Source organism: Pleurodeles waltl, chromosome 10, assembly GCF_031143425.1.
Source record: "Pleurodeles waltl isolate 20211129_DDA chromosome 10, aPleWal1.hap1.20221129, whole genome shotgun sequence".
Classification (NCBI taxonomy): domain Eukaryota; kingdom Metazoa; phylum Chordata; class Amphibia; order Caudata; family Salamandridae; genus Pleurodeles; species Pleurodeles waltl.
In genome coordinates, this window is record NC_090449.1 from 130,601,784 (window position 1) to 130,626,383 (window position 24,600).

Sequence of the window (24,600 nt, forward strand, 5' to 3'; positions counted from 1 at the left end):
TAGATTGTTGTTGTTTTGGTGTCAATGTAAGGTCAAAATATTAATTTTTTTTATAAACTGGTGATGGATTTTTATTTTATTGTGTCTTTTACTTATTTGCTTTCTGGTTGATATTGAATGCTTTACGCATACCTGTGTCCTAAGTTAAGCCTGACTGTTTGTTAAGCTACCAAAGTTTGAGCAAGGATTAATTTATTGAGACTTGATTGGACCAATTAGTGACTGTGGTATTATTACTACTACTAATAATCCACTTTCATACAATATGGAAATCCAGATTGCTAACAGACCTCTAGTGAAGGACTGAATCTTTATCAGTGAATCCAGTGGAATGGAAGCTCCTTATTGCCAAGATTTTGTCAGTGACTCTTTGATTGTCAGGTTCTAAAAAATGTGATCACTGATCCCGGTATTCTAACACAGACCTGCTAACTACAGCATTCGTGCTGCTGAACGTCTCAAAGGTCATTCCTATGGTAGATGGGACCATATATGAAAGCAGATTTAAACTATGAGGTTACTATAATAACCTCAAACTATAATTCCATCTACTTTTATGGAATGGAGTTCTGGTCATAATATTATTTGTATAATGTATTAAATAGGCAGGGGAGGGCAACCAAGTGCTACCTGAAGCATCTGAACTGAATTGACTGATGTTAAGGCAGAACCTCAAACACAAGGAGCAAGCAGAGCCCTGTTTTTGTATGAGATGATTTCAACACACACTGAATAATTGGTGAATTTGTCCCACTTATGAAGTAAGAAAAGGAAACTTGCAGTATTGTTAAAATAAAACAAAATCCCCTAAAAGAAAGGTTGCTAGAATCCAGCAATCTGTGACACTTAGCATTGAGATGGGTCTTCTGGAAGGGGACAAACCCACACCGATGTTCAGAAAGAGTCAAATGTCATTCTACCAGGTACATTCCAGTGAATGGGAAATAGTGACAATTGTATTGGGATATGATAGTTATAAATTGGTAGAAATCGGCAAAGGCCCACTGATCTGTTCAGTGTAGCTGCCCACTGTGAAACAAGCCAACAAAATGTTGACCTTACTATTATACCTCTATAACATTTGTGGAAGGATAAAATAGAACATAATAGATTTATAGTCAGTGCTTCCTGAAGTGTCTGTTTGCTACTGGAAAAGTTCCCTACAAATGAGGGAGTAATCCCAAAGAGTATTATGCATCTGGAAGTAATGGGGAAAGCAGAGGACCATCAGAGATGTCTCAGATTCTGAACAGGACCTGAGAAAAGGTACCCTCAGTTGGACACAGAATGCTGACAAAATGAAGCTAAATTGCAAAGCTAATTAAAGAGTGGATAGCCTTGCTGACGTTCTAATAACCTGTTCAAATCAAAATAAGGATCTGGGGAGTTCACATTTGAAATTTGAAAGCTACCTGGCTGGAGAAGTTTGAGGAAGGCACTTGCGAGAAAAGATCAAATTCCAGTTTATGAATATTGTAGTTTCACCTTAAATACACTCCCGTTCATTGTGGATCAAAAGAAATATGAGCCTCTACCCAAACTGTTAGGACTGTCTAGATTTACACAGTTTGTCAATCTCCCTTAACCTACCTTAACCTCTCACTGTACATATAGAAGACTTGGAGGTTAATTCCAGCTTCCCCATCTATTTAATCATGTAATTCTACACAAATAACTCCATGAACCACTAAAATTACAAAATTGTGACTAGTAAGAATAATCTAAATACTGGAAGCTAAATCTGCATAAATAGTAAGCTATCTAATATTACATATACGTGAACATATTTAAAATGGAAATTGCATTGGTGATGAATTTATTTATTTTCCCTCTCTATCTTCGACCTCATTCATGTTTCCTTCAGATGAACCTTCGCAGTCTAGTTTACCCAGTACTTAACACTCACTCTCTGAATTATTTTGCTCTTACTCCTACCTGACGAAAGAATGTTTAAGTTTAGCATTTGCGCCTGCATTAGCACTGACTACTCCTTGATGGGCTGTGTACTATTATTGTAAATGCAGCTATAGGTTTGCATCTGACGTAAAAGTTTCTTAGGGACCCTCTTCATTAGTTTCTACTGGGACACTGAAGGCCCAAGAGCATATGGAAAGTTGTGATAGTTCTGGGAATCTTCTGGACGGGCTGTAACCCACGTCCCCATGACTATATCACAAGTCTGTTCTGCTTTGCTGCTGGCTTTAGTGAGTTTACAGAAATGGTTCTTTTTGTTCTACAGGATATTTGATGGGCGGACCCCGATACTTGCTGTCATGGACCCCATAATAGTGAAAAACATCCTCGTGAAAGAGTGCTACACCCACTTCACAAACAGGAGGGTATGTTTCTTGAAAGGTGCATCTCTAACCAAAGTGGCTTGTATTATTTTATTAATACCAAGCATGGGGTCAAAGGATGGGACGGTTTATTTTTGTGTTTGGAGTAACAGGGACTGCAGTGACAGTCTGAGCATCGCCAAAGTGGTGGTCCGACCACTTTGGCAGCAGTCTGACCACTACATTATGACCGTGGTGGCTTAGGAGTTTGGCAGATGGCCTTTTCCGCCAGCCAAACTCGTAATGACCCCAAAATCTTTATTTGACACTTCTAGTTTAACATATATGTGCTGTGAGAGAATGAGTGAAGAGTGTAGGGTGAATTGCAAACACAGCATCTTCAAAGTGCTTCGAAAATGACAAAGCTTTATAAAATTGAGGACCTTATTTGGGAAGCTGCTAGAACAGTATGCAGTCCATTACACTGTCACTAAGATATTACATGACACCAATAAAGGCGCCTTGAAGGGAAGGTGCCCTGGGACTCAGAGGCGTAACAAATGATAGGCCCTCCTCCTGTAACTGTGAGGGGCACCTGAGACTCCCATACCTCACAGAAATGCACAGAATCGAGATCCCCTGGTGCCCTGCATTACACCTTCCTGCTTGGAAGTTGGCTAGATTGGAAAATATGAGATCTAACTCTCATTCTGCCAGCATACGGGCTGCCTTTGACACCCTCTTTAACGAGGGCTGCCTTTCTGGAAATAAGCCCAAAATATTACACCTGTGCAAAGAAGTATGTACAGCTCCCTATTAGAGTAGGAATTTACTACTGCCTTAAGATCATTTCCATTATTCCAAAGATCCAACACAATTTCACTCAGTGAGGCACCTGGGTTTTGTTCATGCACAATTAGAAATGGCGGTACTCTGCTCATGTAAAATAAACATACAGGTGACTAGATGCTGATGGGACCTTTCCATTTTCAGGACTGCAGATGTGAGTTTATGTTTGACTTTATAGAATTTACAATATGAATAAGTACTCCTAAATCCAAGCATCCTGTGCAATTCACACCCACTAGAGAATGTGCCCATCATATGTTGAAATGCCACTGGCAGGGACTGTTGTGGCTCGGCCCAAAGACTGTGGTGGGTTTCCTGCTCTATCTATAGCAGATGTCTTGAACCAGTGATCATGAGCTACCAGTAGCTCCCACACCCCTTCAGAAAACTCACAGCTCATAGTTCATTTTTAAATAAGCACAGGGTCACATTTTTCCTTTTAAAGTTAAGAGAATGCTGTGTTTATTATGTTATTATCACCAGACTGCCAATAGCAGGGGCTGATAAGCAGCAGTGCTGGAGTCAGATTTATGACCCAGAGGTAAAGAATTGAAACACTAAGGTATTTAACTCTTAAATAAAAGTCCTTGTCAACTCTGAATTGGAAGTGAGAACAAGTGCTCAGTGCTTTTAAAAGGGAGAAAATGAAGTGACCCTAAAATTAAGCTAACTCTTCATTTTAGTTTTCTTAAATTATTTTTCAAAGTGTTGCATTTGCAAACAGCAGGTCTGTTGTTTCCAGTGGCCAGTAGAACACTGTGCAATACTTATCGCTGAAAAATACAATCTTTTTTAAATGAGAGAAATTTCAAGTGAAAAAACTGTTCTACATTATGAACATTTCTGTTTTGTACTTGAAATTTCTCCCATTTCAAAAAATGGCTGTATGTTTGTGCTATACTTGTAACACTGCCACATATGGTGAAGGGTATGCCCTGTGCCACAAGTACCTTAACACCAGTGTGTGTATGAATGTGTGTGTGTGTGTGTGTGCATGTGCGTATGCGTCTGTAAGTGTTGTGGTGTATTCGTGGTTGTATGCATGTGAGTGAATGCGTGTATGTATTTTGCAGTGAGTGCGTGTCTTTGTCAGTGTGTATGCGTATGAGTATGTGTGAGTGAATGCATGTATGGAAGTGGTGGTGCAAGGGTGTATGCGTGGTGTGTGTGGGTGTTCATGATTGCGGGGAGGGGGGTTGGGGGTGCTGTGATTCTAGGGGGAGGGGGTTGGGGCGCTGTGATTCTAGGGGGTTGGAGGGTTGGGAGGGTGCTGTGATTCTAGGGGGGATTGTGGGGTGAGGGGTTGTGGGGGTGCTGTGATTCTAGGAGGGGTGGGGGTAGGGGGTGGGTAGGTTTGGTGATTGCTGGGGGGGGGGGAGCCTTCTACCGGTGACAGGGAAGGAATTCCATGTCACTGCAGCCCTACCGCCATGGTTTTTGTGGTGGTGGTACCGCTGCGAAAACCACGGCAGTAGGCCGGCTCATAATACTGCTGTCGGTCATGTGTGGACCGCCGGGTCGGAGATACACATTTCTGGCCCGGCAGTTCATTCTGCCTTGGCGGTATGAGTGGTGATGTGGCAGGTAGGCACCGCCGCATTAACCCTGGCGGTCAATAGACCGCAGGGACAAAATGAGGGCCATAGTGTCATGAACATTCTGGGAAGCACTCAGGTATGTGAGCACTGACAATGTGCACCCACTTTGAAGGTACATTATCAATTCCCATATATGGTGGCAGAAATTCTGTCATCTGCCTTGGTGGAGAAATAAAATTCCACACTTCTCGCACAAACTCATTTTAATACTGTACTGCAGGATTTTGGTGGCCATCTATAACCATCATGGTGTGGTTACTGCATTCCAAACAACGTGACTGGTAAGGACAGCTGTAGCAGCCCTCTTGTTTCTTCTTATTTGCACGGGTAAAAGATAGGGATGAAGAATTTAATCTCATGGGCACTTTCTTTATGTTGTAAAATAAAAAAACATTTATAAGAGGAGCAAAGTACCTGAGAAACTAAATTGTGATCAAGAGTTGGTACCCCCCCAAAACTAAAAAGTGTGCCATAATTAGATTTATATGATTTAACGCAATATCCTGAGCAAGCAGTTGTCTGAGACCAGCCATGTTTTCAGGCACTTCTTGAGTTGCGACCTACACAGCTGTTTCTCAATGATTTCAGATTGGATTGGGCTAGGAAGGCTGAGTAGAATTAGAATCAAGGTTAGTTGATAGCCAGCCCCAGACGGCTACGTTTTCCACTAGTTTTCTGAAGTTTTTCCATGAAGTTAAAATGAAATTACTTGAACTGTTTTCCAATAGTTGTATATGAATTAGATTATTGGAAGCTCCTAGAGAGTCTGAGGCGCGATTTGTGCCTTTAAGGATACTTTTTGAAACATGACGCATGGTGGGGTTCTTAAAAAGGTAGCCAGGACAAAAGGTTATTTCTCTGGCTCACTGGTTTGCATGATAATCACCCATTGCGCGTCACTGATTGAGGCGTGTCACCAATTAGAGTGGTTAGTATTATAGAAGTTTTCACAGTTGAAGGTTTCTGTAATTCACTGCTTTTTAGTCCGTTAAAATAGTGCTTCGGGACATATACAAGTGACACCAGTCGTAAGTGTAAAAGGTCATTTATTAGGACAGGATTGTAACAATAACATCTTTAAACTTTAAACGCCTACCCCAACTTTAACAGATCCCCCCCTTTAAACTTTTCCCGCTCATCTTTCTACTTCAAACCCCCCCCTTTTTCCGCTACGCACTCCCCTTTTCTTTTCATGCCCTAGTTGTTTCATGCATCCCCCACGCTGTGATCCTTTTCCTTGTTCTTTTTCTCCTGGAAGGGTGGCCAAGCCCGCACCTGACTCTCCACCCTCCCCTATCTACTGCTCCCACTCTTCTGTCTTGCAACCTGCCCTAACTGACTCCCTCCGGACTTCCTGCCTCCTACAAACGTACCCTTAAAAATAAAAACTTTAACTGACTCCTACAAAAAACCTGCCGGGTGGGTGGGCGGCCAAACTTTCCCTAACTAGTTTTGGCACGGAAGAGGCAGAGCCCTCCCCCGCGCCGCCTTTTATTCCCTACCTAAGACCCACCCCCGCTTACCTAATATCCTGCCCTACTCCCCCATGTCACTTCCCTTCTGTCCCGAATATGCCCGCGGAGACTAGAGCGCGTCTCATCTCCGCGGGCCCCTCCATCGGGACATATACAAGTGACACCAGTCGTAAGTGTAAAAGGTCATTTATTAGGGCAGGATTGTAACAATAACATCTTTAAACTTTAAACGCCTACCCCAACTTTAACAGATCCCCCCCTTTAAACCTTTCCCGCTCATCTTTCTACTTCAAACCCCCCCTTTTTCCGCTACACACTCCCCTTTTCTTTTCATGCCCTAGTTGTTTCGTGCATCCCCCACGCTGTGATCCTTTTCCTTGTTCTTTTTCTCCTGGAAGGGTGGCCAAGCCCGCACCTGACTCTCCACCCTCCCCTATCTACTGCCATCCAGCACAACCCATTTGGCGTTGTGCTGCCCCACCCACATTTGTTTTCTTCGTGTCCCCTCTCTCTTTTTTTTTTATACTTTCCTTTGCCCCTCTAACCACATGTCCCCTCCCCACAGATCTCCTACCAGCAGTCTCAATTCCGTTAAATAATAGGCACTCCCCAACTGTTATAGATGCACTCCGTCATCACGGAAAAGACCCGCCTCCTGTTCTTTGATGTCCCCATGCTTCAACACCTTTATACCCTGTGACCAGCAAAAAACCCTCATGGCCCTATTGAGATTTTTGCGAGCCCGCTCTATGGCTCCATGCCTAACCGCCCCTCTCCAAGCCCTTCTGGGCACAAATTCAGTCCAAACCAGGCAAGTACCGTGCAATTTTTGCTTAAGGAGTTCCAGATCTCTCTGCATGTGCTGCAACAAAACAATTCCTGACAATTTCACGAGGTCATTCTCCCCGCGCTGAAACAACAGTAAGTCTGGACAGCCCCAGTTCGGCATGGTTGACGTGATGAACGGCAGCAGATTCCCCCATCTCATGCCGCTTTTCCCCTACCAGATAACTTCGTGTTTATCACTTGGCAGCCCTAAAGCCCGACCGTAAATCTGTCTTTCCGCAAACTGTGCTGCCCAATGTATAAATGAGTGTCCAACCAGCCATGTGGTCGCCTTGTCCCTCTGTGGTCCATACACGCACCCTGAAAAGAAAAAGAGCTGTAACAAAAAGCACGTCTCTTCTCTGCCAAACCCCCCCCCAACCCCTCTCCTTTTAAATTGCTTTCCCGCATGTAACCTACACCTAACAATCACTAAGGCCTCACGTAACGTTCGCAGCACCTAGTCTTCCATCTCCCTATGGCCTTGATTTTAGCCCCGTCCCAACCCAGGTGCGCCGCAGCCGTCGCCGCCCCAATCCTGAACGAGTGAGTGCCAAAATCCATAGCCTGCCGCCCTGTTCGCCTAAGCGCCATACGCAACACCTGAAGCAGTTGAAAACTAGTAAACTTCGCCCCTGACTCGTGCCTGAAAACCCCATTCTCTTCCTTCAAACGCCGTACCCCTTGAAATTGCCTCCACTCTGTTACTGGACATGCGGCCTGATTGCCGCCTCTGTCCAACCATACCCATTTTCCCCTACCTAACTGATCTGTCTTTGAGCGCCTGAGCCAGATCCCCAAACGGTGCCCGTGCAGATATACCTCATTAACTTTCACTCCAACGTACTTACCTACCCCCAACAACTCAGAAACTCTAAAAGCCCCAAAAAACATCCATACCATGCATAGTCTAAATAAAGCCAGCTCCCATTCGTCAGTACAACAGACCGGCAACACATGTAAAAGCTCTAGTAACAAGTCAAAAGTGATAGGTTCTCTAGCTGGTCTAGTTGTACTCAACCTAACCCTTCCCCATCCCTTTAACATTTTCCCCAACAAATCGTTATGAGCTGGGTCACACCCAAAAAAGAGATTCCCATAAAAGGACACCCCCGCCAGTTTGCCACCTATGGTTGCTGGTGATAAACCTCTCTCGATTAGTGCTAATACAAAACGCAACGCGCGTAACTCTAACGCCTCCGCTCGCTGACACCAAAATTGACCGTGACAGGATTCAAAGGATTGAAAATCCAACCATGCCAGCCTGTAACTCCGCCGGGTGGATTCCGCTAGGGACATCTCAACCAGTCCTGTGATCGTCACGCCCCCCACGCCCAAATGTCTGCTGGGACCTTGGTCTTGCTCCGCTCTGCTCCTGGCGCCAAAGTGCGAAACCGCTGCCACTGTGAACGAGACAGGGAATCCGCAATCTCATTGTACACCCCAGGTATGTGTGCCGCTTTAAACATTACATTCAGGGATAGGCAACGGAGCATGAACTGACGCAACAAACGCAGCACCCTGAGATCCCTCGCCTTCTGCCTGTTCACTAAATCCACTACAGTCATGTTGTCTACCTGGAACAGCACTGTTCTGTTTGCTAGCTCGTGTCCCCACACCGCCAAGGCCACCAAGAGGGGAAAAAACTCCAGAAACGCGATGCTCCTCCCCTGTTGCATCCACTGTGTCGGCCATGTTTCTGCACACCACCTCCCGTCCCAGAAAAGCCTAAAACCAGAGGCCCCTGCCGCATCTGAGAAAATTTGCACTTGCCAAACCGTGTTGGTGTCGCAGAAAAACATGGAAACGCCGTTGAAATCTGCCAAAAACGTTTCCCAGACTTTAATATCCTCCCTAACACCTACAGAGACGCGTATCCTGTGGTGCGGCAGCACCGCCCCTGACATGGCTAGCCCTAAACGCCTGCAAAAAGTCCTGCCTCCCCTCACGACCCTGCACGCAAAATTAAGATAGCCTAACAGCTTCTGTGCTGACCTCAGGTCGATCTTGTGGAGTACTTTTACTGTTCCCAAAAATTCTAGCATCTCTTGCACCTTGGGTCTCGGCAATCTCGCCACCATGGTGTCCGTATCCAGTTCTATGCCTAAAAAGGTTAAAACTGACTGTGGCCCTTCCGTTTTTTCCGGGGCCTGGGGCACCCCAAAATCCTCTGCCAGGTTTTGAAACAGTGTGAGTGCCCTTGCGCAGTCACCTGAAGCGGCATTTCCTACAAAAAGGAAATCGTCCAAATAGTGCGTCACCATCCGGTGACCACTCAGCTTAACAAAAACCCACTGAATGAAAGTACTAAAGGTTTAAAAAAGTGCACAGGACACTGCACACCCCATGGGAAGCACCCTGTCTACATATATGGCGCCCTCAAATTGCATTCCTAGTAAATCAAAATCATCCGGATGTATTGGCAGCAACCTAAAAGCTGATTGAATATCGCACTTCGCCAGTTCGGCGTGCCTGCCGCACCCTCTGACCAATTTGATGGCATCATCCACCGAGGCATACACCACTCTCGTGTCCTCGGGCGCAATGAAATCATTAACGGAGGTACCCTCTGGCCAGGATAAATGGTGTATCAATCGAAACTCACCTGGGGCTTTTTTGGGCACCACTCCCAAAGGTGATATCATCAGCCGTGCACTTGGCCACTCATAGTAAGGCCCGGCAATTCTGCCCAATGCCACTTCCTTATCCACTTTCATGCGCACCATTCGTGGCATCTCCTTGGCAGACCGCAGGTTATCTGTCCATCTCCTTAAACGCGGGCCTTGGTAACCTACCCGAAAGCCCTCCTTAAAACCCCACTCTAGCTTGCAAGCTGCGTCGGTATCCGGATATCTTTTCAACCATGGCAAAAGAGCCCTCAGCCTAATTGGCGTAGGAGCCCTTTGTCGCAGGATTGCCCTGCATGCCTCTGCCTTTCGACGCTCTCCATTGCTCGGCTGGGCTGGAGAGCGTAAAACATTGTGTGACCGGTTGACGACCCCGCACTTGGAGCAGTCATGTTTGAATTTACAGGGCTGTCTGGAACAGAAACCTTTATTGTAGTTCCAACACGCACCTGTTGTGGATACTGGGGGTCGCTGCCCCCCTCCCGCCCCTCCCTGGGCGGGACGTGCCTGAAAAGGCTTGTATATTACCGGCAAGCCACTCACGGTGTGCGTAGATGCCGTGGACTGTGCGGATGCCATCCACTGCATCCACAATTCTGGGTCCACGTCCCCCCAGGGCTTGTCTGGATTAATGCTCACCCTTGCCCTGAATTCTTCGTCGTAGCTGAGCCACGCGAAGCCCCCGAAGTGCATCTGAGCCTTCCTTATGATGTCCATATATTTGAAAAGTGCAATGGCCCTGTCCGGGAACTTCTCGCAGTATATGCTAGCGAAAATCAGAAAGGCTGATGTCCAATTGTCCATCGTTATTGGCACCCTGGGTCTGCGCGCTAGCTCCCATTCCTCCTCTTTTGAGCCCTCCTTCGCCTGAATATCCCTATGTAGCAGCTTGAAAACGTCTACATATTTGTGTCTCCAAATTTTGGCTTTTGTTTTTTCTGCTATGTGTGATCCCAAAGGCATGGCAAGGCCCATGTATGGAAGCCTCTTCTTGTGGCTCCCCCCCCCCTCTTTGTCTTCCGCCCCAGTGGCCCCCTCTGCTGTCTCCTTGCCCGTCTCCTTAGCCGCTGACGTCAAGGATGCTTTTGCTGAACCTTCTTCCCCTCCCTTTTTCTCTGTCCCTTCCACCTTGTCATGCACTGAAAAATCCCCCACTCCTATGGACTTGCTCGTGTGTGTCTCGCCCTGTCCTGGATTATACCCCCACACCGACCACCATTGCCCCTTACCTCTGCCTTGCCCCGCCAGGGGCCTGGCCACCTTTCTTGCCCCCCGACCTCGGGCCGAGCCGCGCTGCATCTCCTGTTGGCTGCCACCTTCCATGGGATCCTGTAAAACAGAAGCAGAAACAGGGGTTGCGCCGCACTTGCGCCCTTGTACTCTCCCCTGTGTTCTGTTCGCCTCTAACTCGCGGATTTCTCCCTCTTCCCATTCCTCTACATCCTCCTCATAATCAAGTTCCAGCACTTCCCCTTCTGTCATTTCCCCTGTGTGGCCCGTATTTTCATTCAAACGCATCATATCCGTGGAAAAAACTTCCTGTTCCTTGTGGCGCATACCACCTTTGCGTTCTCTACGTTCCTTCGGTGCAGAGAAGGCCGCCGGTGACCCCTCTAGTGCTTCTGACCAGCGTTCTGGGGCCGTGCTGCGCCCCGCTGGCTTCAGCATTTTTCCGCCAGCCTCTGCCACTGGCATTGGATGGCTTTGCCCGGTGTGACCGTGTGCGCCACTGGGGCCTTCCGTGCCATTACTCCCTTCGGCTGCCTTAGCCTCCTGCCCCCTTCCTGCACCTGCCTGTGGCACCCAAACCCAACTGCCTGGCCCCCTGTCTGTATACTGTGGGCCCTTGCCTTCCATCCCCACTGCCATCTCCCCCCACTGCCTCTCTCGCCTCCCTGCCTCCTCCCTGTCCCTACACAACTGGGCCCACCGCTCCTCTGTTTCCGCCACTACTCGGCGCTGCTCTTTTATCCTGGCTTCTAACTCGGTCATCCCAGTCTGGTCCCATCTGACCTGCTGTGCCTCTCCTTTTTTCTTTTGCCCCAGTCTGCCCATCTTGGCCCCGAATTTCCCTTTCCTGACCTGTCTGCTCGCCCCTTTCAGCCTGCTCTGCCAGCTTTTCAACCTGGCTTTTGTCTTCTCCTGTTTTTTCAATGGGGCCCCAGGGCCCTGACTGTGCTCTGACCCCTCCCCTTGGAATGACAGGTCCAAAGGGGCCCAGTCCTGATCCTTGTCCTCGGATGTCCCCTCCCCAGTCACCATCATTGGGCCCTGCCCCGTGCCCTCTGCCACATTTGTGAGGCCCTCTTGGGCCTGTTCCTCCCCACCGTCTCTCACTGCCCCTTGCCCCGCCCCCTCCGACTCCTCCGTCGTCCTCTCGGCGCTAACCCTTACCTGGGTTGCCGATGTATTGGCCCCGCTGCGCGCCCTACCCCCGCCGCCTTTTTCACTCTTTTTGCCCCCCCCCCTCTCGGGGGATGTTTCCGTCGAGGAACACGTGGCAACTGCAGCCGCTACCCGGCTCGACGCTTTACGCGTCGGCCGCACCATGCCGACCCAGGCCTGGTCGAGCACGCCAGGCCTAAGGAGGTCGGCACGGCCGGCTTCGCCGAGCAGGCGAAGCGCGGCCCGAACAGCCTCAGCGTCATGGCCTGTTGCCATGGCGCGGAAGCGGCGCGGCCGCCGCTTATCTGAATTCAAAAGACGCCTGACACCGAGGCCTCGACTCGGGCCCCCCCCCGCTACACTCACCGTACCAGCTAGTTGCTAGGTGCGCAACCTCATCTCCCAAGGTGGCCTGCCGTAAAACGGGCCTTTAGCGCCAACAAGGAAATTCCCTACACCAAACTTTCCCTAACTAGTTTTGGCACGGAAGAGGCAGAGCCCTCCCCCGCGCCGCCTTTTATTCCCTACCTAAGACCCACCCCCGCTTACCTAATATCCTGCCCTACTCCCCCATGTCACTTCCCTTCTGTCCCGAATATGCCCGCGGAGACTAGAGCGCGTCTCATCTCCGCGGGCCCCTCCATAATGGATAGTGGCTCTATTTTCTCCTGTGGCCGATTACCACCAACTCTACTATGCTTGGGTAAATTCTTGATGTCCCCTTTGATTTTAATGGGAGTGGAGCTGATCTCAGGGTGAGAGACGTATCTCGTTTTCTCAATCTTACACTACTAGGATGCATAAAAAATACTTATTTGATAGGTGCTAACGAAGAGAGAATGCTGAATTGCGACCTGTGTGTTTCTGGCAACCGAATCTCCTTGAACTAAAATAAGGTCTTTGATAATTATACATAACCAGGACATTACCAGTGGTTATGATGTTAGACGTCTTGAATCAAGTGCAAACAATCAGGCAATAGTGAAACTGTTTAAAATCAACCAGTCGGTCTCTGATGCTAAGAAGCTGACCATAGAAGCTAAGTAAATTTCACTCACCTTCCCTTTCTTCACTACGCCTCTCCAATCACCCGGAGAAATCCGAGATCTGGGAAGTGAGCAGGAATGAGAAGTCAAATTTGTATATGGTGTCTAGGTAGCTACAGCTCCCAAGGCACAATGCGTCCACTGCCTTCTGGCTCAGCAAAGCAGGTGCCATTTTGACCAGTGTGTCCTAACTGCGGGACACGGGACAGACCCCAGGCGACCAGTCAGGCGGCAGTCTGCTGCACACCCAACACCCTTGGACCCAGAAGGGTAAGAGTCACAGGGGAGCCTACCTTCACGGCAGACCACTAACCCAGCAGACCACAGACTCCCACAATCAATCCCGATGCACCCGATTCTGTCAGCGAACTAACTCAGAGCTGGGGCTCAGTTCAGACTCGGACCAGAAAACCCTCCCAGGTGATACTGCACTATACAAATACACATACCATATTAGTAGAGCTCACAATGGCGTCTTGTTATGTAGAGGTGTGGTGTTGCACGTTGCGTGTCGACGAGTCAGGTAGAAGGGCCCGAGGACAGGAGTGTTCAGAGTGTTTCCTATTACATACATTTGGAGTTAAGTAGAGTTATTCTGCTGTTATCTGCATTTACCTCCAAGATATTGCAGCCGTCGATATTTGTCTTTTTTAAGTCAAATATTTGGTTATACCATATTTTGGATGATATTCTGTGAGACTTTTTTCCACTTCATAACCACTGTGGCATTAGACCATAGTTACTTGCATGCCTTGAGATGTAATGTGTTTTTTTTAATCAGAATGCTGTATTGTTTTATATTTGTATTTTAGAAAATTGGCTTGACCGGACCCTTGGGAGATGGAGTGTCTTTTGCTGAAGACGATCAATGGAAGAGGATTCGTACAGTGCTATCTCCTACTTTCACCAGTTGTAAACTAAAAGAGGTAAAAAGGAAAATGAAATATTTCCCAAATATGATTTCCTGTTAAAAATGAGGTTATTTCCATAAGGATCCGCCAGCATATTAACTGAGAGGCCGAAGTGTCATTGTAGAGAAACTAAACCTGTGGCTTTGTTTGTTGTACTCTCTTCGCTGGTGTGATGTGATCTATGAAAATCTACATTATTTCTCCATTCTATAACATTTCATATAATACGAATAATGTAAATGCACTCACTTTGATGATTTACAAAGGTATTTGCATAATGTGACAGCATTTACTGGGCTCTTCTTGAACCTTTGTGTACTCTGTGCCCATCAGGCATACGCATTGAGCCTGGGGCAGGCTGGTAAATGCCATTGCACCCATGTGCGTTTAGCACCGTATACATGGCAAGCATGCAGGTAAGGTGAACACATGGATAGATGGCGGAGCCCTGGCGCTGCTCAAAGATCAGGAAATGCTGCCAAATCGAAATGCTTTGATTTTAAAAAATAAGAGGAAGAGGCAAGCCTGTCCTACTTTGGCGCTTCATACAGATGATTTGTCTGGCCCTGAAGGGTATGGTAGAAGACTGATTTGACCAGCAGTACTTGCAGTTGAAGGACTGAATGGTACGCCTTCTCAGTGTGATCTGGTATAAAGAATGTTGGACCAGAAAGGGTTCACCAACTTCCCATCCATATGCATCTTAATTTAGCATTTATGATCCTGATGTTCGAAACCCACGCCACAAATCAACATGTGCAAACTGTCCTACTACTGGATAGTGATCTTGGCTTCCCTTTTCGATGCAACTGATGTTTTAATCCGTTGCATCACAAAATGTGGATCTGCAGGAGGTTGCAAAACTTTGCTGCCTAATGAATAATAATTAGGCAGGAGACATTTTGAGACCCCTCTTCTCTTCCCACGAGATTGCATGCAAATATGGGGATGAATGCCTGCGAGGGACAGTAGACCTCATAACCTGCATTGCAAGTGACATTTTTTTAAATATATCCATCCTCATAAAGGAGCAGGGACTGCTTTTAAAAATACATGTTATTTGCAGTGTGTAATAACTGGGGTAGCATGCTGTGAATCCTTGGAACACCGTCTGCTCATTCAGAGACAACTTAACAGGATTCTGAAAGGGGAGGGTGTCAAACGGAGACATCGTGCCCTTTGAAAATAAATTACCACCCGTTCTCGGGGTTGATATCTTTTCAGTCTGTTGCAGCTTTAAAACCATTAAGAAATAGCATTCGGAATGGCTGACTGGAGGAGGATGTCCACTGCACTGTGCCAAATACTTGTGATTTGAACAGTCACAAAAGTTACTTTGCAAGTCAGAGAATGTAAGTGTAAGTATACATTTCTAGTTCATATTCTCCAGCATTGCTCACAGGTCTACCTGCAGACACCCACCTAAATATCTAGGCCCAGATTTACTACTGCTTTACTCTAGATTTGTCTCACAACGGTGACACGAACCTGGGGCAAAGAGTGTTGGGGGGTGCATTTACTATCTAACAGAAACCAGGACTTGCATTACAAAGTTTCCCAAAGTAACCTAAAGTTGCACTAAGCACTATTTTAAACCTATGGGTTATTCCGCCAGTGGTACATGGGTGTTCCCATGCAGCCACCTATATGTTTTAATGCTAATCCCTATTTACTAACATTTGTAGACAGGGATTTGATTCAAGACTTTATGTCTCCCTGAGGCAGGCATACCAAGGAGCAGTGTTTCAACTTTGCATATTTGAGGCATTGGATAGCACCCATCCACAGCGGAAAAAGTCTTAGTAAGATAGTTTTTGTACTGATATCAGATATGGCAGATTTTGTTCTGTATCCATTTGGCTCACAGCAGAGCAGCAACTTTGGTTGCTGAGCTGCCTTGCATGGAATACTAGCAAATCGTGTCCCTAATGAATACACATTTTCTTCAGTTCACTCTACCTTTGTCCCTGGGTTTCCAAGGCAGCTGTTTCTTGTCCAGCTCTGATATGCTGTTGCCCAAGAAGAATGGTCTGTTACTCAAATGAAGGTCAGAAATGTTTGGCATTTTGAAAGTGTGTATCCAGCATAATTTGTATATCTTGATTTTTTTCCTTGATTTTCAGATGTTTCCAATTATAAAGAATTTAGGAAAAACCTTGGTAAAAAATGTACAGAAAAAAACTTCAAAAGATGAACCCTTGGATATGAAACAGTAAGTAGGAAATCATAGCATATTAGGAAATCTTGGTTGCAGGAGTGCCACAAAATGTTGAGTTTCAGAGGGACGATATAATTTATAACAGTGTTGTGAATGGATAAGTTTACAATAGAGTGACAAATGCTGATGGGCCTAAGAGAATTGGAAGAGTGCGGGAAATTATTGGGATTTAAGACTGGGAGCCATATTGAGCTTTGTATTTGTGGAGAGTTAAGTTTGTTGTAACAATGGGAATTGATGTGACTTCATCAAATTTCTCTGAGGCTTGAATGACAAAAATACTTGTGTGCCTATCTTTTTGACTTAGGGGTGCAAATGTAACCCTCTACTTGAAACTTTGGATTGTAGTGTGGTTAGTTTTACGTATCCTTTGCGCATTAGCTTCAGGCTTTAGGCCTTTGTGCACTTTGCCCTGGATGTATTTTATTCATTTGCTTGCAGCATAGAGCCTCTGTGCACTTTGCTCTAAATGCTTTTTATTAGGCTTCGTACTGTTATTTTTCAAATAGCCAGTTCTACGGTCTTGTTTTATATTCATATCACACTGTTTAGCCTATTTCAGCACTAGAGTTCTCCATAACACATTCCTGTTTACTCTGTGCTTCAGTCAAGGATACAGTCTGGTACATTGCCGATAGACGTGGTAGGAGTTTAGTCTTTGGCATTCCTGCGTAGGGACATTTTGTGATCACGCTGACATGTTAGTTATAAAATCACTTCCTTGTCCCAATACACGCAAGAGGGAGATTCCGACCAGGGAACCACAACTAGATGCTAACTGCCTCGTTGCAGATGCTGAACCAAGATCACAGGCCTTTGCTCAGGTATGAGGGCTGATGTCTCCCCAGTGATTCAGAAAGGCAAGTTAGAAGCTTAACATGCTGTGCTCGAAATAGATCAAACAGAGGGAGAGTAGAAACTAATAGACACGATGATAGCTTTGTTCTTATGTTTTACTCTCCTGGTGACTATTTCAATCCTACTGTGTTGTATGGTTCTGGTTATTGCGGCTCACGCCTTATTATCTAAAATACAGTCGTTTTATTAAAACATTATATAAAACGTATACTGTCTTTGTCATTTGTATATGAGATCATACTGGAAATGAGAGAGTTGGTTCGGATCTGAGTGACCACGACTTCCCTGAGAAGTTCCAAAGATGTCATGCGCTCGGCTGCCCAAGCATCTCTTCCCCGTGGGAGAAATGAGGCACTGCTAGTTAGCCGGAGCAAAAACCGGATTTAGGGTGACAGAGTTCTTTACACGTGGGTCAGACTCAGTCCCCCACACCGTTATCGATCCTGCTGCCTAGAAATCCAGTAGTCTCATTTAGGATAATGAGAGCCTACGCGAAATGGCGCCGCCAACGATTGGTCTGGCTCTAATATTTAGGTCCAGCTGACTCTCTCGGTCTCATATATATTTTGACTGCTCGGTTCCGTGAGCGGAGACGTCCGTGGAGCTGAGGATTTCCACCACCACGGGATAGGTACATCCTATTACTTAATGGCTGGTTGTTCAAGCTTGAACTTTAAAAGGAAAACCCCGATATTGGTGTGCCTTCTCTGACCTAGAGCTGTTTTTTTACAAATGGCGAATACTAATGTAGTGAATATAGCGCTCAATATGCGACAACAGCTCACAGGACATCTGATAGCACATGGACTGACGGTCCAAGGGGGTCCGGTCACTTTTGTGGTGGACGCCCATGCAGCCTATAGAACAGAACTTTTTTATTCTTGGGTCGTATTTCCAGCAGTTGATGGGGGTACAAACACTTTTCACGAATACACTGTTGCGAATGTCCCTGGACAATACAGGGCTTATGCATACTTAGAGATACCTTTATCTTATCAAGAACACCATAATTGGCTTGATGGCGCCCTCCCACACACAGTAGCTCAGGTAAGGTTAGGTCCACTGAGTAATGATGGTCCGACCTGGCCTTTGTTGGCTACTTATACACCATATCCTGCGGTTGCTAATTTGGCAGTGGCAGACGTACGTCGTTTATATATAGACTTAGCAACTACATACAGAAGACTGGTTCAGTTTGTCATGCAAGCATTAAATACTAATGCAGCGCGTGCTGCTCCGGCGCACCCACAAGCAGTGGTTCCGGGTATTAATCCGGCCACTGTGCACTCAGTTATGGGTAAAGTACCGGCTAAACGTGAGGAGACTCCATTTTGGCTGACGCAAAAAATTAATACGCTGGAAGCAGTATTTCCCCCTACGGGACCTCAGGATAAACATAGAATTTTGACGATGTGTTTGCCGTATGGGATGGTTCCTCCGGCGGACCTTTGTAATACCTGGGGCACGGTGTTTGCCGCGCTCTATACTACGGCACACGGTACACCGACATTAGCTAATTTACCGGAAGTGCTTAAACAAATTCAAGATGAATATGGGGCTGCCCCTGCCTTAGATTTGGGCATGCAGTTAATGGGCAATTTTGCCGCAGTTTCTTCTATTATTTTGAGTAATCTCAAGGGAGAGGCAGTAGCACTAGCAGTGCAAATGCGTCTTCGGGACGTTCCGCAGATTAATCAGGAGCGGGAACTTCCGAGAATAATAGCAGAGACATATTCCAGTATTGGTCGCGATAGCCTAGGGGCTAAACCGCAAAAACCCCAATTACAGGGTAAAAATAATAAAGATAATGCTAAACAACAGCAACCTGAGGGTACTAAAAAGCGCTGGGAAAAGAAACAGCAAACACCTAAGAAAGATGGGGGACAGTCTCCGCAACCGGAGACCTTGCAGAATAGGTATAATCTCAGGAATAGGGATAATTTAAAGACGCCTGATAGATATCAATATACTGATACACGCCAATCTCGTTCCTTTCAGGACTCCTCGGACAAGAGAAGTGATAGAGGTGGGCGGTCAGAGCGGAGAACTGAGTACGTGAAACCAAGACAGGATTCACAACGCTCAACGGAGGTTTCTATTAAACAAGAAGAGAAACCACTGCAACAAAAACAGCAATTTAAAAAGAAGAAAGTGGCAGCAGTCTCAGTTAGACATGCCGCTCAAGAAGAGAGTTCTCTTGACAAACAAGACATGGGCGTTAGCACTGTTAGACAGCGCGGCAGAGGTCACAATAGTTCACCGGAGTCTTCTAGAGCATCTGGAGGTGAAAGCAACTGATGACTTCATACAAGTCGAAACGGCGGATATGCGAGTCTCTGATCCTGATAGAGTATATAACGTGACTCTGCAATTAGAAGGGGACATTGACCGCATTGTACACGCCATCTTTTGGGATCATATGGTGAAATTATATGACGTTCTGCTGGCCGAATAAGATTGGCCGCCTGACTTTGTTCGCGACTGTCCGGTGGGGGAAGAGCGGAGTCCTATAGTAAAATATGGGCTCTTGCACAGGCCCCCGCTCTATATAGAAATAATGTGGGGTGGGATAGACAATCACCTTATCATGTAATTCCAATAAAGGGCGAACCTCAGCCGCAGCCGCAGTATCCTATCACTTTTGAGGCAAGGGCATTGGTTAGGAATATTCTTACACAATTGGAGTACCAGGGTGTAATTGAGCCCTGTGTCTCGCCGATGAATAATCCCTTATTTCCGGTTGCTAAACCGGACCATTCATATAGGATAGTGGTGGATTTCAGACATTTAAATGGACATACACGCACATATGCAATACAGAATTCACATAGCGCAGCGCTTATGAATAATATAGTGCGTAAAAAATACAAAACAACGTTAGATATCTTGAATGGATTTTTCTGCCAAAATATAGCGCCCGAAAGTCGGGACTATACCAGTTTCAGTGCGTTTGGCTCTCAGAAAAAGTTTTGTTGTTTGCCTCAGGGGTATAAGAATAGCCCAGGACTATTTTCGGCTCGTGTAACTGAAATTCTGCACGAGTTGGACCCTGAAGCGTTATCATATGTTGATGACATATATTTGACAGACGATGAGATTCTGCAACATCTAAGGCGTGTATCACGCATTGTTGTGGGGTTTGCTGAAATTGGCTATAAGTTTAATTTTAAGAAATCGAAGATTGCCTTCCTCAGCGTCATTTTCCTGGGATATGAGTTGTCGAGAGAGGGCAAGAGCTTAGCGCCACATTTTTTGCAGAAATGTGCTCAATTGCAGCCTCCTAATACGGTTCGGAAGCTCCAGTCATTGTTGGGGTTTCTGAATTTTGGCCGAACTTACATTCCTGATTATGCCACGCATATAAAACCCTTATACGAGTTGATTCGTCCGATTTTTTCGAGTAGATTTTGGACGATTGAGCATACACATATACTACGAGATTTGCAAACCGATCTCTTAGCAGTTCAACATTTACACACACGGGACAATAAAATGCATTTAGTCATCAGGGTGATACCTGGGGCTGTTTGGTTTACATATGTCACCTTTAATGAGGGTGAGACAGTCCCGATTGCATACAAGTCCCACTTGTATTCAGCTGCAGAACAACCATTTGCACAAACTGAGAAAATACTCACTGCAGTACAGATGGCTGTGATTAAAGAAAGACCGCTTGCCCAGGGACAAGGCATCATTGTTGTTTCCCCGATTCCGGCCTTAGAGGCTGTTACAAAAGCGAGTGTTCCTAATTCGAAAGGTTTACACCCGCGATGGATACAATGGGCTACGTCTTTGACAGCCACTGATGTAGATTACATATTTGACCCCAAACTGCAGACTCAAGAATTTCTTCAATATGAAATTGAGTACCCAGTTCCCGCTGGCACATTGCCTATTGACCAATATCAGGTGGTCATGTATACGGATGGCTCTGCGCAACCAGCGGTTGGGACTAAACAACAGTATTCTGCTGCATGTGCGGTGGTGAGCGGCACTATGGAGGGGGAAGTGTTCTGCCCCCGACATACTTATACTAAAAATTGGGAGATTGCACGGCACAGCTGGCTGAGCTCAAAGCTCTATTGTTAGCGTTGGAGCACGCGGATCCGGCGATTTTAACCTTGCTGGTCTGTGACTCCTACTACTGTGTTCAGTCTTTCAATGAATATTTACACTATTGGAAGTTGAATGAGTTCAGAGATTCTAAGGGCAACACCATTAAACACAAATTGTTGTGGGGTAAGGTTGCGGATCTGAAAGACACGCTTCCTAAGGTCCATGTTGTACATACACTTGGACACCAGCGCGTTGGAATACATGTTGCTGGGAATACTTTGGCTGATGAAGCCGCGAAATCGGCAGTGGCTGTTGCCACTGTGGCCGCAGTGACTCGTTCGAGTTCCAAACCAGACACAGAGATTTCAGCTGCCACAAAAGCTACGGCTGATGGCACGCCTTTTCCTAAAGGATTTCCTTCTAAATATAGTTACTGCTTGAGTAATGCGCTCAATGCTGTTGTTAATATTCCAAGCATTGGTGTACGTGAACTACCCAATAAAATTGAGAGACCTCGATTCATTTCTGCAGCACATGAGGGGGTGGCATCTGCACATGCTGGTGTGGCTGCCACAATTTCACTTTTACAGGCTCGTTACTGGTGGCCTGGTCTCTATAAAGAGACAAAGCAAATTAAAGCTTCGTCGGCTAGACGCCCGCAGCAGACGCCCCTTCTGATTTCAAATAAACTTTTACAGTGTGTGTACTTGGATCATTGTGGTCCGCTGACACCAGATAGTGCATACAAATATATTTTGGTAGCTGTAGATTCGTGCTCCAGATTCTTGTGGGTCTGGCCACAACGCTCGGCTGACGCTCGGACTGTTATTAAAGATTTGCGCATCTTTGTCGATACATTTGCAGTTGCGGCTTTTCATTCAGACCAGGGCCCTGCTTTTGCCTCTAAGGCATTCAGGGACACCATGGCTTCGTTGGGGGTCCAACTCCAATTCTCGTCTCCATTTCATCCCGAGGGAAATTCTGTCGTGGAGCGTTTAAATCGTGATTTAAAGCAATCCTTAACAGCCAGGGTTATAGGTACGGGTCGCAGTTGGCTAGCCCACCTGTATGGAGTACAGAGAGCACTTATTAACTTGCCTAGACGGTCACTGGGGGGTCGTACTTCATATGAGTGCCTGTTCGGAACACGAATGTATGTTCCTGATCTAGATGGTCCTGGTGTGGAGGCAGCAGATACGCCTTTTGACATGAATGATCGTGTCACTGTTTTGCAGGATTTACAACAATTCTGTGAAGATAACTTTTCTGAAAGTGCTGCCTCCTCAGGAATTAAGGATGAACCAGTAATGCCTACTGGTTGGATACCCAGGATTGGGGATCTAGTGCGTGAAAAGGTCGCAGTAAAGAAAGAATTTGGTCCTTCTTATCGAGCACCAGTCCCAGTATTAGGGGTTAGCGGCACGAGAACTGTAATTTTACCGCCGCTGCACGGGGCCAAAGGGAATCGCTTTGTTTCCATTGATAATGTCAAGTTACAACATGTGGCCGATTCTGCACAGCAGACCAAGAGGGACACCCAGTAGTTCCGGAATCCCTCTCACTACTGGGGAAGAAGTCCCGCTGCAGGTGATTTACACCGATGCTGTTTCCTCTCCGAGCTTGGGGAGGGTGGAAGATGATCTTGCGATTTTTCCACAGACGACGATTACTTTGGAATCTTTTGATCAAGTTGCTGTACGTTCTACTGATGTTTCTGAACATGTGGTTTATAGCGTGCCTAGGCGAGAGCCTCCATCTGCTTCTTTGTTCACAGTTGCACCTTTTGCAAGAACTGCCTCTGGCTGCTTCAACGACACTGATGATGCCGTGTCAGGCTCCTCGTCCTCACTGTCTTCGGTCCGAGGTCCATGTAAGCTGCTGTGTTGGCTAAAACGCACATATTTTGTTTTTCCTTGGAACTATTTGTGGCTTTTTATGGCTATAATGACTATTTTTTGTGGTTGGGATTTGTGGTTACTTTTTTTCTAGTAATACATGGTCATTTTCTTCCTGAACGATCTGATATTGAGCACGTGGAGACAGTGTTAAAACCAAATTTTTCGTCTCATATGGTTCGCAGAGACTTGTCCAATGTAAACATTTCTGCAATACCGATTCCGGATGGGATTGTGTGGGATAAAGTAATGTTTGATATATATGGTCCCACAGAATTGATTCAAATACCGTATGTTCTCAAGTTATCAATGAATGATATAGTTATACCAGGCATTGTTTCTGATGATTGGGATGTGGAGACAGTAGATTCTATGCTGACAGACTTGCAATATTATACTGTCTATGACGATGAAGATGCTTACCTATTTAGAGATAATCATGGTGACATGTTTTGCTACAACTATTATGGACACCACTTTATTCATAAAGCAAGTAGCCCTACGTCCATATTTGATTATGTGCAATGGGAACATTGCCCAACTCCTCCACAAGGGAGTTCGAAAACGTATTATGATAAATTTGCATATTTTTCTGGGCATAATCAACAAAATGCTAAGTCTTACTATTTTAAAGTTACTCCGTATGCTAATAAGCAAATGTTATTGACCGATACTAAATTACTGTGTTCAAATTTGTTTGTGTCTAAACTTTCAGTTGAGGGGTATGAATATTGGTTTAAGACTGTTGATTTGAAAAGTGTCTGGGGAACGAAAAATTGGCAAATGCAAGGCAGGGACACATTATTTAGAGCATGTATTATCCCTGTGCATTTTCCTCAATGACACAGTACAACAGACTAGCTGTTTGGGCTTGGCAATGATTAGAGAGTTAAATTTGCCTAGTATACCTGTCCCTTCCAAATTGAACAATTGGCAGCGATATGTTAATGCTACGTTTAGTGAGTTTACACACTGGGTCCAAAATGGTACGCTTAACACTTCATTGGTACATCCGGGCGGGTGGTTATTATGGCCTGTAGACACTAATAAGTGTCATCAACGTTTTGTCACCTCTTCAGGGGGGTTCAGGACTAGTAGGGCAGACCCTCGCTACATTTCACCAGAACATGCTGATATCATAGCTACATACAGCGTGGGAAAACTTTGTCAGCAATGGTTGAAGTCATCCACGCTGGATGCAGTTAAATCACATCTCACGTTACTGTCTAATGATACTGACTTACAAGATTTTTTGTCAGGACCTAAGGTACCACGTAAGAAACGATTTTTATACGAAGTATATAATGAGATTTGGAAGCTTTCACAACAGGAGGCAGCGGCCCGGTTGAGGCAAATTGATCAGGAAAACCTGACATAGGCTTTATCTGTTGTGGATAATGGCATGCATACCCTTTCTGACCGTGTTTACACAATTGACAGCATTGTTTCCTCTGCTATAGACATTATTAAATCAGATATGTCTTCTTTATATCATGGGCAGAGTCAGACGTGGTCCATTGTGCAGCTGGGTTGGACTCTTCAGACTTTGAAGCCAGGTCACGTTCCGTGTCAGCACATTCG

General features: G+C 45.9%; 1 protein-coding gene across 1 annotated transcript in view; it reads left to right on the plus strand.

Moving 5' to 3' along the window:
• LOC138261211 (cytochrome P450 3A21-like) overlaps positions 1–24,600 on the plus strand; it is a 196,295-nt gene that overhangs the window by 69,139 nt on the left and 102,556 nt on the right. The window contains exons 4-6 of the mRNA XM_069209964.1: positions 2,240–2,339; positions 13,894–14,007; positions 16,116–16,204. Of these exons, the coding sequence (XP_069066065.1) occupies positions 2,240–2,339; positions 13,894–14,007; positions 16,116–16,204 (303 nt within the window). The remainder of the gene's footprint in view (positions 1–2,239; positions 2,340–13,893; positions 14,008–16,115; positions 16,205–24,600) is intronic.